At 32.3% G+C, this 13,306-nt stretch overlaps 1 protein-coding gene across 1 annotated transcript in view; it reads right to left on the bottom strand.

Annotated features, from left to right (window-relative positions):
* The window catches only part of LOC145684999 (heat shock factor 2-binding protein-like), a 179,724-nt gene that overhangs the window by 8,346 nt on the left and 158,072 nt on the right, over positions 1-13,306 (bottom strand). Inside the window, exon 5 of the mRNA XM_081757340.1 lies at positions 4,282-4,486. Within this exon, the coding sequence (XP_081613466.1) occupies positions 4,282-4,486 (205 nt within the window). The remainder of the gene's footprint in view (positions 1-4,281; positions 4,487-13,306) is intronic.

The following is a 13,306-nucleotide window of genomic DNA, read 5'->3' as shown; positions in this document are numbered from 1 at the left end:
TCACGATTACGAGTATTTTTTACTTACTCGTACATTGCTAAGTGTGTATTTCTGGTTATTATGAGTGATTCTTCGCTGCAAACGTCATAGATCAATATTTTATGGCAGTTCCTTCATAGATGTAGGTTGGAATTTGTAGAATCATTTGGTCTGTCGCCCCTTAAATCTTACTACTCTGGAGGCCTCCTAGTTTACCAGCACTTGCTGAGACCAGCGCGCATCGGTAGTTTCTGTTTGGAAAGCAGTACGTTCTTCATACTTTAAAATGAAAATATTTAATTTTATGGCTTGTTTTTGTAACTATTTATTTATTTATTTTAATTTATACTTGTGGAACATGATACTAATGTCGGCAGGAATGTAAATTTTAAAAATAATACACCGTGTTTCAAAACGAATGATCTGATTTTGGACAATAATAATTGCGGAACATGGAACGTGCCGGCAAAGAAATGAGTGTCGTTTAAATGGGCGTGACCTAGAATTGAGAAAATGACCGTTACATGTCAGTCAATGCGTCTTCACAGTTTGCAGTCAGTCGGAAGTAAGATGGCCTCCGCTCAACAGAAGGCGTTTTGTATGCTGCAGTTTGCAAGGACTGAGTCAATGATTTCGGTCCAGCGTGCTTTTCGTCGGCGTTTTGGCATTGATGCGCTTGCACCCAAAATCATTTGTCATAGGTATCGACAATTTGAAGAGACAGGATGCTTGTGCAAAGGTAAGAGTCCAGGTCGGCCTCGCACTTCCAATAAAATGGTGGAATTTAGCTAACGTTTAATTGTTGTTCGTGCTGCTGCTGGTAAACACATACAGCATTTGTAATAGTAGCTAAAACTTAATGATTTTGTGAGTATTTTGCAATTTATACCATTTTTGTAGTGTGTTTTTATCAATACATATGGACTTTTAAAATCAGGTCGTTCTTTTTGAATCACTCTGTATACATTTTGTTCTTGATTTTCTTGCTTTATGCCAAATTATGCAAAATTAATGAATAAAAATAAAAAATAGAACTCGATGAAGTATGAGACTCAATGTACATTAACTCATGGAGTAACTGCAAAAGGAATGAAACAAAATGTTAACATTGCTTTAGCAGAAAATAACCAAATAGTACATTTAATCACAATTTATAGTATGTTTCATCATAAAAGAAAAGAAAAAATGCATGAGATTGTTCATTTAAATTAAGTGAATTTCATGCGTATTAAATCAGTGTTTCAGGTTAACATATATCGGGTGTTCTAAAAATAGCGTCCACGGACCACAGAGCATTATTCTACAAGTCAAAATAAAGCAACATATATGTACCTTTCGGGTCATCGTCTGGAGACACGAATTGCACTATGTGGCAACGTTGCAAATAAAGAACCATAGAGTAGATCTACTAATCTATCAAATAGTTGCATCGATTCTTTCCAGATGGCAGCTAAAGTTGATAGACGCAAACACCAGCATCAGTTATTTGTGTAGCAATCGATGCAGCTGTTCGATGGATTTGAAGAGCAATGCTAATGGTTCCATTCCAAGTTAATCTGCGACGTTGCCACATTATGAAATTTTGATTCCCAGTAGCGGCTGAAGAAGGCCCCGGAGGGTATACCATCATATAACATTTTCGCTTTATTTTGACCTGTAGAATAGTGCTCTGTGATCCGTGGGTGCCATTTACAGAACACCCGATATATGTTTATCTCAGCTTCCAGTAAAAGAAAACGTATGTCAAAAAAGAAAAAAAAAAGTGCCGTCGAAATGCTTAATTGAAAGTCCTCTGGGCCAATCTGACCAATGCTATGTACTCTAAGGCTAATGAATGACAAGAATTACAATTTGTTATGTTTAACCAATTAGTATTGCTGACATATTGTCGTTAGCAATATATCTTCAAACGAATTTTACGTACATTCTAACGATACGCTCAAGAATTCTAACAATTCTTGTACTTATAGGTTTATGCAATTTCCACTTCTGTGTTTTCAACTCTTCTCTAGAGTTATGGTTACGGAGGATAAAAACAGGAGACAATAAATAAATAAATAAATAAAAAAGTAAAATACAAAAACATTAGGGAAAATTTAAAGGGATGGAATCACCAGGGTAAAACAGTGCAGGAGACACTCTGTCAAAACCATACATTGCATGTCAAGTGATGGATATGCAAATTGTGTTATGGCGGGGTTAATTTTCGACTTGAAACTCATGTTGGTATTTTTTAAAATGATTATTAAGCCAATGGGTTCTAAATTTTGTACATATTGTTTCTTATTTATTACTTAATCAACCTCTGTCTAAATTTAATTTTGTTTTTTTCTAAATGAATAAACAAATTTGGAAACACGAGTGTTTCATACTTCATTTTTAACCTCAAATAAAGATTTTGGATTTTCTATCCTGTATTGTTTCGACAGACCTGGCACCGCACTTTCCACTTTAGCATCCATAATGTGTTTTTTTTTAACACGAGCCTCGTTCTGATCAAATGACTGTTAATACGCATGTGCTATCATTTTGTATATATATATACTAGTTGATCCCGCCAAGCTTTCGGTTTGCTGTGTGTTATAGATTAAAATCATGGTTGATTAAAAACTCTAATTGTATACATAAAACTTTTTTAGTTTGTCCAACTAACTTGCAGTTAGACAAATATTAATTCTCAAATCTAAAGATGGTTACAACCTGTTAATGGTAGTATGCTTCATGTGGATTGGCGGTAAAGCTTGGGTTAAATATCGCACTGCTCTAAAGTAAATGGTAATTCAGTCTGCACTTTATATATTGTGTTCGGCTTCATGGTGTTTATTTAATGAATTATTTTGCGCTTGACATGGAATAAATACTTGTACTTGTAGATTTTATGTAAGTAATTACAATCTAATTTTTATTTAATACGGCCTTGTCTTAATAATAACCAGCAAAGCCCAATCATGTCCAGCATAATCACTACATACTTTCAAATAAAACCAGTCAGCGAACGTACCGAAGCGGCGATTGTAAACTATTGCAATTAGTGATATTTACAGCCTGAGATGTTTTTGTATAAATGAAAATGGAAATAGTTCAGTTTTATGCACCACAATTATACCGTGTAAGTTAAAGAAGACGGTACAATGAGAATGTAGGAAATAGAAGGAAACAGGTAAACACGTGCATGCGGTATTTGTTGACCACAAAGCTCCCTTGGCGTGACAAAGTGGAATCGAACCAGGGATCCCATACAAAAGAGCAAATACTTTTAATTCTGTGGCGCAAGGAAATGCTTTACCACTGAGCTACTGCGGTTCCTTACATGTTTTTGTATTTTGTCACATAGATATAGATAGATAGATAGATAGATATAATGTTGCAAATACATAATTTCCTTTTCTTTTCATTTTCTATTTCTATTTTCTTACAAAGTTTTCTACCATAGTAGCCACTTTGAAAGTTAGTTTCTTTTGTCTCTTAAAATTACAGATGAAGTCAGCAGAGTTATAGTGTTTACAAAATATTAATGGTGATTGTCACAAGAAATAAACGTAACTATCGTAATAATTTGAGATTTTGTATAAAGCACCATTTTTATTTTTACACCATCTAATCAGCAAAATCTCAGAAATCCTAGATCTTTGATATTGTTTTCATTAGTTTATTTCACTCGCTTAACTAACTAACTAACTCTATGGCCTATGGAAACCGGAGGTTCAATGCCGCGTTCACAAAAGCTCTTCACTGACTTCTATCCTTAGCTAACTGGATCCAGTTTCTACTTTGTATTCCTATTTCTGCGAGATCCATCTTAATATTGTCCTCCCATCTGCGCCTAGGTCTTCCTAATAGTCGTTTTCTGATTGGTCTTCCAATCAAGACTTTGAAAGCGTTTCTATAATACTTTCTTCCATCCTGGCTACATGGCCTGCCCACCTAAGCCTCCTAGACTTGATGATCCTAACAATGTTTGGTAAACCGTATAAATTATGTAGTTCCTCATTATGAAGTTTCCGCCATTCCCCGTTCCCGTTCCTCTTGGGTCTGAATATTCGTCTGAGGATCTTGTTCTCAAATACTTTCAGTCTATGTTCTTCCTTCCGAATAAGCGACCATGTTTCGCAACCATACAGAACAACAGGCAAGATTATCGTTTTATATATTTTAAACTTTTCACTCGTTTAGGAATGAAAAAGAATAAATTTCGTTTTTATCGTACTTAAGATTAACCTATTTGACGGGGAAATGTGCGATATAAAGCTTTCTTTTGTGTTTGTCTGCTTCCAAACTAATGAATGCTAATGAATTACTTACCATGTTTGTTATCCTTTGCAAGGCAGCCTCATTTCGTATATCATAAGTTATAGATTGAAGAAGTTTCAGGCAGAGGAGCTTGCACTCTTGATTGTTACTGCCCTCGAGAGAAGTTCGTATTGCATGAAATAAACTGTCTTGGTTTTGAAGAAACAACAGACCATTTTCATTCAGACACACATTGTAGAGAGCCATCAGGATTAATCTGTCATATGAAAATAATAATAATAAAAAAACATTATTTTTAAAATAGTGGTAAAAGTATATTATATATATATATATATATATATATATATAGGTATACATAAATCTTATATATATACAGGGTTAGCATAAATGATTCATTCGTTTTGAAAAGGCTATATTTTTAAAAGTATTAAACGTACACACATGAAAGATATATGAAAAACACCACGAACTCACCACGTTTATTCTGTAGCAGCACGAGTCCGTTATCTTTCCAATCGGGTGTGATAGTGTAGCAGTATGAGGTTAGTGGAGGGAAAGATAGCAGACCGAAAATGGAGGGAAAGCAAGAAAAAGGACGTCGAGTATCGTCTGGAGTGTCATGTCACCAAAGGGGCACATATTGGTGAACATTTGTAGAGGGTGTATAAACTTGGTGAGTTTCTGGTTCTTTTCATATATCTTCCACGTGTGTATGTGTGTTACTCCTGAAAATATACTTTTCAAAACGAATGAGTCATTTATGCTACCCTTGTATTCATGGAAAAATATGATATTATTGTAATCAATTATAATATTCTTTTGTTACATAATTAATATATTTAAAATGGACTCTATCAATTATTGTTTATTTCTTTACTTAATAACATTGTTTACACATTGCAACAAACAGCAGGGAACTGCATTTTGCCATACAAGAGGGAAACAAATGATTGTTTAATTGGCAATACACTAATAACCAGAATCACAAAAACAGTGGCGCCGACTAGGTCTTTAGTGATAAGTTTAGTAATTTTATGGATTTTACCATCCAGCTGAACGGTAACAGGGCCCCTGGGTAGGCATTATGTTAGAACAGGGATCAATGTCTTCTATCGGGTTGGTTGTTACAATTCTTCTCGGCAGTAACATTTTCCATTGATTCACATGCCAATCCATTTGAAAAGAACAAGTGATACTACCTGTTATTCTTATTAATATTCTTTTAAAATACTGTTAATAGTTATTTTGAAGTTAAAATTAATATACTGAAGAATATTTCGAAAAGACAAGATAGGATGACTGGACATATTATGAGACATGGAGGAATCTCGTTAGTAATTATGGAGGGAATGGCAGAGGGAAAAATACTTAGGGAAATACCGCGATTGAGATATGCGAACGAACCAAACAATGAAAAATATAGGGAAGAAAAACTACAAAGAAATAAAAAGTCTGACCCACCGTAGGGAAGGGTGAAAAGTTGCATAAAGCCATTCGAGCGATTGTTGAACTAAGATGATGATGAGTTATTTAAGCTACTAAACTTCAGTAATTTAGTTGTTGAGTGCTACCACCGGAGCACTGGTTACTTGAATGCACGTCCCTGGTGTACTCGTATATACAAAGATCGTTCAATAAATTTTGCACAGACAAGTATAATATTTTGATTAGTTGTAATATGATGATGAAATTTTAGGTTAACATACTTTGATCTTTTGGCTTCAAAATAGTAATAATTGTTGTTTACTATTGTTCACAAGTAAATTACAATGAACACTGAAGTAGACATCAAGACCCGAGAACGGTCGGTAATGGAATTATTTTTCAAAACTGGTGATGAATCAGCCACATCAATTCAAAGGAAGTTGCTGGCGGTTTATGAGGATCACACATTGGACCGCGCCAGTACTCAATGTTGGCTGCAGCGATTAAAAAAACTGTCCACATTAGGCCAGAAAATTACTTCTTCTTTTTTCTGGGATCATTGCGCTGTCATTTTCAAAGACTTCTTGGAATATGATTTCACAATTAACAAGGAGTGTTATTATTTTTCACTGAATAAGGTACGACGTGCTCTCCAGACCAAGAGACCGGAGCTGCAAGATAAGGTCACCGAACTCGAACATGATAATGCCAAGCCTCACACAGCGATGATGACACAGCAGAAAATCATTGAAAAGGGATGGGAAGTCGTCCTTTAGGGCCCCCTATAGTCTGGACTTCGCTCCTTCCGATTTCCTCGTGTTTCGTCGTCTGAAGGCTCACCTGCGAAGAAAAGCATTGAACAGTGACAAGGCCCTCATTTCTTGTGTTAAACAATGCTGTATAAGTAAGGTACCTAAATTTTGCCGAAGTGCATTCAAGGCATGAAAAGAATGTTAAACAAGACACGTCACAGCAGTTGGAGGCTACATAGAGTAACAAAGTATGTTCCAAAGTATGTTCACCTAAAATTTCATCATCATATTGCAACTAATAACAATATTATAACCATTTGTGCAACACTTATCGAATACTACTTGTATTTAGTGATTGTGACATGTTTATTTTTATTCTAAACGATACATGTGATGTGCAGATGCTATGCTTTGGTATCATTGAAATAGTAAAGTTAATAAATAAATAAATAAATAAATACATAAATGAAAAGGGCCTATCCAGTTTGCCATAAGCACCAGACTGTCTCATGTGATCAGATCAAAAGTCACGTTGCGTGCTAAATCGAGTCTGGAGATTCCAAATCAAGATGTGAGATATTTCAAGCAAGTGACCTCCGCGTAAGGCGCCCTGAAGAATTCTAAGAAAATGTATATACTTTATCATTATTGTTGATTTTACTCAAACAACTTGACTTTTGACAATGTTCTGTCAGGCACGTAGCCAGGATTTCGTAATAGAGGGATCTGTGACGAAATATTATGGTCGTCACACCAGGGGCTCGATCATTCTAAACTATTTTACTGGCAACATATATTGGTTTGTTTAGCCAGAATTTCGTAATGGTGGGGGGGAGGGGGTGACATGAAATACTGTGGTTACCCACAAGAGGCTCGATCAATTTAAACTATTTTACTGCCTAAATATCCATATTGGTTTAATAAGATAATAAAATTAGGATATGTTAGTAAGTATTTTAGTAACAAACTATGAAGAAATCTCCAGTAAAAGAATATTAAAAAGTATTGGACAAGATATAGTCTTCCGAGGTCATTCGAACTCGGTTTATATTATCTTCTTTTTCCTATCTTCGTTTAATGCCGTCAAATATACAAGTGAGATTATTTCGCAGTAAAGACGTCCTATGAAATGGATTAATGTTGCCGCGAAAGTAAAAATTTCTGATCGAACCGGTTTATCGATCGTCATTTGTAGTTCATAAGATTAACACGGAGCTAGGTAGATGAAATTCGGAATGTTCCGTCACAATAATATCCAATTTTAACTTGACCCTCTCCTGTTTCCTCCACACAAAGTTCCTCATAAGGAAGAATGAAATGAAATGAAATTTTGAGTTTTACGTCCAACGGTTATGCCGGTTAGGCTAAAGGAGACGGTGATGATGAGTAATGAATGAAATGGTGGAATGAAGAAAGTGGAAGGAAACGGGAGAACCCCGGGAAAACCCACGCACACGGTGTTTGTCCACCACAAAGTTCACTTGGCGGAAGCAGGGTTTGAACCCGAGACCCCTAGCACCAGAGGTGAACGCTCTACCACTGACCTCATAAGGAAGAGTAATCAAACGCTTGTTCTAGCTTTTTACTTTTACCGCTGATTCTTCTTTTTCTCGTTTCATTTTTGTTTCATAGTTCCTTTCTTTTTCACTTTTGGTTTCGAGGGAGGGGGGTCCGGACCCCCCGGACCAGTCCGGACCAACCCCTTGGCAACATGCCTGGTTCTATCCATATTTATCTTACGTCTGTCCATCGTTTTTAAGCTCTTCATTATGTCCTTGCAATAAGCTTTCAATTAGCCATCTCCTTATTATATACTTTATCATTATTATTGATTTTACTCAAATAACTTGACTTTTAACAATGTTCTATCTATATTTACCTTACGTGCTATACATCGTTTTTTAAGCTCTTCATTATGTCCTTGCAATAAGCTTTCAATTAGCCATCTCCTTATTATATACTTTATCATTATTATTGATTTTACTCAAATAACTTGACTTTTAACAATGTTCTATCTATATTTACCTTACGTGCTATACATCGTTTTTTAAGCTCTTCATTATGTCTTTGCAATAAGCTTTCAATTAGCCATCTCCTTATTATATACTTTATCATTATTATTGATTTTACTCAAATAACTTGACTTTTAACAATGTTCTATCTATATTTACCTTACGTGCTATACATCGTTTTTTAAGCTCTTCATTATGTCCTTGCAATAAGCTTTCAATTAGCCATCTCCTTATTATATACTTTATCATTATCATTGATTTTACTCAAATAACTTGACTTTTAACAATGTTCTATCTATATTTACCTTACGTGCTATACATCGTTTTTTAAGCTCTTCATTATGTCCTTGCAATAAGCTTTCAATTAGCCATCTCCTTATTATATACTTTATCATTATTATTGATTTTACTCAAATAACTTGACTTTTAACAATGTTCTATCTATATTTACCTTACGTGCTATACATCGTTTTTTAAGCTCTTCATTATGTCCTTGCAATAAGCTTTCAATTAGCCATCTCCTTATTATATACTTTATCATTATTATTGATTTTACTCAAATAACTTGACTTTTAACAATGTTCTATCTATATTTACCTTACGTGCTATACATCGTTTTTTAAGCTCTTCATTATGTCCTTGCAATAAGCTTTCAATTAGCCATCTCCTTATTATATACTTTATCATTATTATTGATTTTACTCAAATAACTTGACTTTTAACAATGTTCTATCTATATTTACCTTACGTGCTATACATCGTTTTTTAAGCTCTTCATTATGTCCTTGCAATAAGCTTTCAACTAGCCATCCCCTTATTATATACTTTATCATTATTATTGATTTTACTCAAATAACTTGACTTTTAACAATGTTCTATCTATATTTACCTTACGTGCTATACATCGTTTTTTAAGCTCTTCATTATGTCCTTGCAATAAGCTTTCAATTAGCCATCTCCTTATTATATACTTTATCATTATTATTGATTTTACTCAAATAACTTGACTTTTAACAATGTTCTATCTATATTTACCTTACGTGCTACACATCGTTTTTTAAGCTCTTCATTATATCCTTGCAATAAGCTTTCAATTAGCCATCTCCTTATTACATACTTTATCATTATTATTGATTTTACTCAAATAACTTGACTTTTAACAATGTTCTATCTATATTTACCTTACGTGCTATACATCGTTTTTTAAGCTCTTCATTATGTCCTTGCAATAAGCTTTCAACTAGCCATCTCCTTATTATATACTTTATCATTATTATTGATTTTACTCAAATAACTTGACTTTTAACAATGTTCTATCTATATTTACCTTACGTGCTATACATCGTTTTTTAAGATCTTCATTATGACCTTGCAATAAGCTTTCAATTAGCCATCTCCTTATTATATACTTTATCATTATTATTGATTTTACTCAAATAACTTGACTTTTAACAATGTTCTATCTATATTTACCTTACGTGCTATACATCGTTTTTTAAGCTCTTCATTATGTCCTTGCAATAAGCTTTCAATTAGCCATCTCCTTATTATATACTTTATCATTATTATTGATTTTACTCAAATAACTTGACTTTTAACAATGTTCTATCTATATTTACCTTACGTGCTATACATCGTTTTTTAAGCTCTTCATTATGTCCTTGCAATAAGCTTTCAACTAGCCATCTCCTTATTATATACTTTATCATTATTATTGATTTTACTCAAATAACTTGACTTTTAACAATGTTCTATCTATATTTACCTTACGTGCTATACATCGTTTTTTAAGCTCTTCATTATGTCCTTGCAATAAGCTTTCAACTAGCCATCTCCTTATTATATACTTTATCATTATTATTGATTTTACTCAAATAACTTGACTTTTAACAATGTTCTATCTATATTTACCTTACGTGCTATACATCGTTTTTTAAGCTCTTCATTATGTCCTTGCAATAAGCTTTCAATTAGCCATCTCCTTATTATATACTTTATCATTATCATTGATTTTACTCAAATAACTTGACTTTTAACAATGTTCTATCTATATTTACCTTACGTGCTATACATCGTTTTTTAAGCTCTTCATTATGTCCTTGCAATAAGCTTTCAATTAGCCATCTCCTTATTATATACTTTATCATTATTATTGATTTTACTCAAATAACTTGACTTTTAACAATGTTCTATCTATATTTACCTTACGTGCTATACATCGTTTTTTAAGCTCTTCATTATATCCTTGCAATAAGCTTTCAATTAGCCATCTCCTTATTATATACTTTATCATTATCATTGATTTTACTCAAATAACTTGACTTTTAACAATGTTCTATCTATATTTACCTTACGTGCAATACATCGTTTTTTAAGCTCTTCATTATGTCCTTGCAATAAGCTTTCAATTAGCCATCTCCTTATTATATACTTTATCATTATTATTGATTTTACTCAAATAACTTGACTTTTAACAATGTTCTATCTATATTTACCTTACGTGCTATACATCGTTTTTTAAGCTCTTCATTATGTCCTTGCAATAAGCTTTCAATTAGCCATCTCCTTATTATATACTTTATCATTATTATTGATTTTACTCAAATAACTTGACTTTTAACAATGTTCTATCTATATTTACCTTACGTGCTATACATCGTTTTTTAAGCTCTTCATTATGTCCTTGCAATAAGCTTTCAATTAGCCATCTCCTTATTATATACTTTATCATTATTATTGATTTTACTCAAATAACTTGACTTTTAACAATGTTCTATCTATATTTACCTTACGTGCTATACATCGTTTTTTAAGCTCTTCATTATGTCCTTGCAATAAGCTTTCAACTAGCCATCCCCTTATTATATACTTTATCATTATTATTGATTTTACTCAAATAACTTGACTTTTAACAATGTTCTATCTATATTTACCTTACGTGCTATACATCGTTTTTTAAGCTCTTCATTATGTCCTTGCAATAAGCTTTCAATTAGCCATCTCCTTATTATATACTTTATCATTATTATTGATTTTACTCAAATAACTTGACTTTTAACAATGTTCTATCTATATTTACCTTACGTGCTATACATCGTTTTTTAAGCTCTTCATTATATCCTTGCAATAAGCTTTCAATTAGCCATCTCCTTATTACATACTTTATCATTATTATTGATTTTACTCAAATAACTTGACTTTTAAGAATGTTCTATCTATATTTACCTTACGTGCTATACATCGTTTTTTAAGCTCTTCATTATATCCTTGCAATAAGCTTTCAATTAGCCATCTCCTTATTACATATTTTATCATTATTATTGATTTTACTCAAATAACTTGACTTTTAACAATGTTCTATCTATATTTACCTTACGTGCTATACATCGTTTTTTAAGCTCTTCATTATGTCCTTGCAATAAGATTTCAACTAGCCATCTCCTTATTATATACTTTATCATTATTATTGATTTTACTCAAATAACTTGACTTTTAACAATGTTCTATCTATATTTACCTTACGTGCTATACATCGTTTTTTAAGCTCTTCATTATGTCCTTGCAATAAGCTTTCAATTAGCCATCTCCTTATTATATACTTTATCATTATTATTGATTTTACTCAAATAACTTGACTTTTAACAATGTTCTATCTATATTTACCTTACGTGCTATACATCGTTTTTTAAGCTCTTCATTATGTCCTTGCAATAAGCTTTCAATTAGCCATCTCCTTATTATATACTTTATCATTATTATTGATTTTACTCAAATAACTTGACTTTTAACAATGTTCTATCTATATTTACCTTACGTGCTATACATCGTTTTTTAAGCTCTTCATTATGTCCTTGCAATAAGCTTTCAACTACCCATCTCCTTATTATATACTTTATCATTATTATTGATTTTACTCAAATAACTTGACTTTTAACAATGTTCTATCTATATTTACCTTACGTGCTATACATCGTTTTTTAAGCTCTTCATTATGTCCTTGCAATAAGCTTTCAATTAGCCATCTCCTTATTATATACTTTATCATTATTATTGATTTTACTCAAATAACTTGACTTTTAACAATGTTCTATCTATATTTACCTTACGTGCTATACATCGTTTTTTAAGCTCTTCATTATGTCCTTGCAATAAGCTTTCAATTAGCCATCTCCTTATTATATACTTTATCATTATCATTGATTTTACTCAAATAACTTGACTTTTAACAATGTTCTATCTATATTTACCTTACGTGCTATACATCGTTTTTTAAGCTCTTCATTATGTCCTTGCAATAAGCTTTCAATTAGCCATCTCCTTATTATATACTTTATCATTATTATTGATTTTGCTCAAATAACTTGACTTAACAATGTTCTATCTATATTTACCTTACGTGCTATACATCGTTTTTTAAGCTCTTCATTATGTCCTTGCAATAAGCTTTCAATTAGCCATCTCCTTATTATATACTTTATCATTATTATTGATTTTACTCAAATAACTTGACTTTTAACAATGTTCTATCTATATTTACCTTACGTGCTATACATCGTTTTTTAAGCTCTTCATTATGTCCTTGCAATAAGCTTTCAATTAGCCATCTCCTTATTATATACTTTATCATTATTATTGATTTTACTCAAATAACTTGACTTTTAACAATGTTCTATCTATATTTACCTTACGTGCTATACATCGTTTTTTAAGCTCTTCATTATGTCCTTGCAATAAGCTTTCAATTAGCCATCTCCTTATTATATACTTTATCATTATTATTGATTTTACTCAAATAACTTGACTTTTAACAATGTTCTATCTATATTTACCTTACGTGCTATACATCGTTTTTTAAGCTCTTCATTATGTCCTTGCAATAAGCTTTCA

The sequence above is a fragment of the Thermobia domestica genome, chromosome 5 (assembly GCF_964235325.1).
Source record: "Thermobia domestica chromosome 5, izTheDome1.hap1.1, whole genome shotgun sequence".
In the NCBI taxonomy this organism is placed as follows: Eukaryota; Metazoa; Arthropoda; class Insecta; order Zygentoma; family Lepismatidae; genus Thermobia; species Thermobia domestica.
Note: the sequence above shows the minus strand (reverse complement) of the source record. Positions and strands in the feature narration are given on the sequence as shown.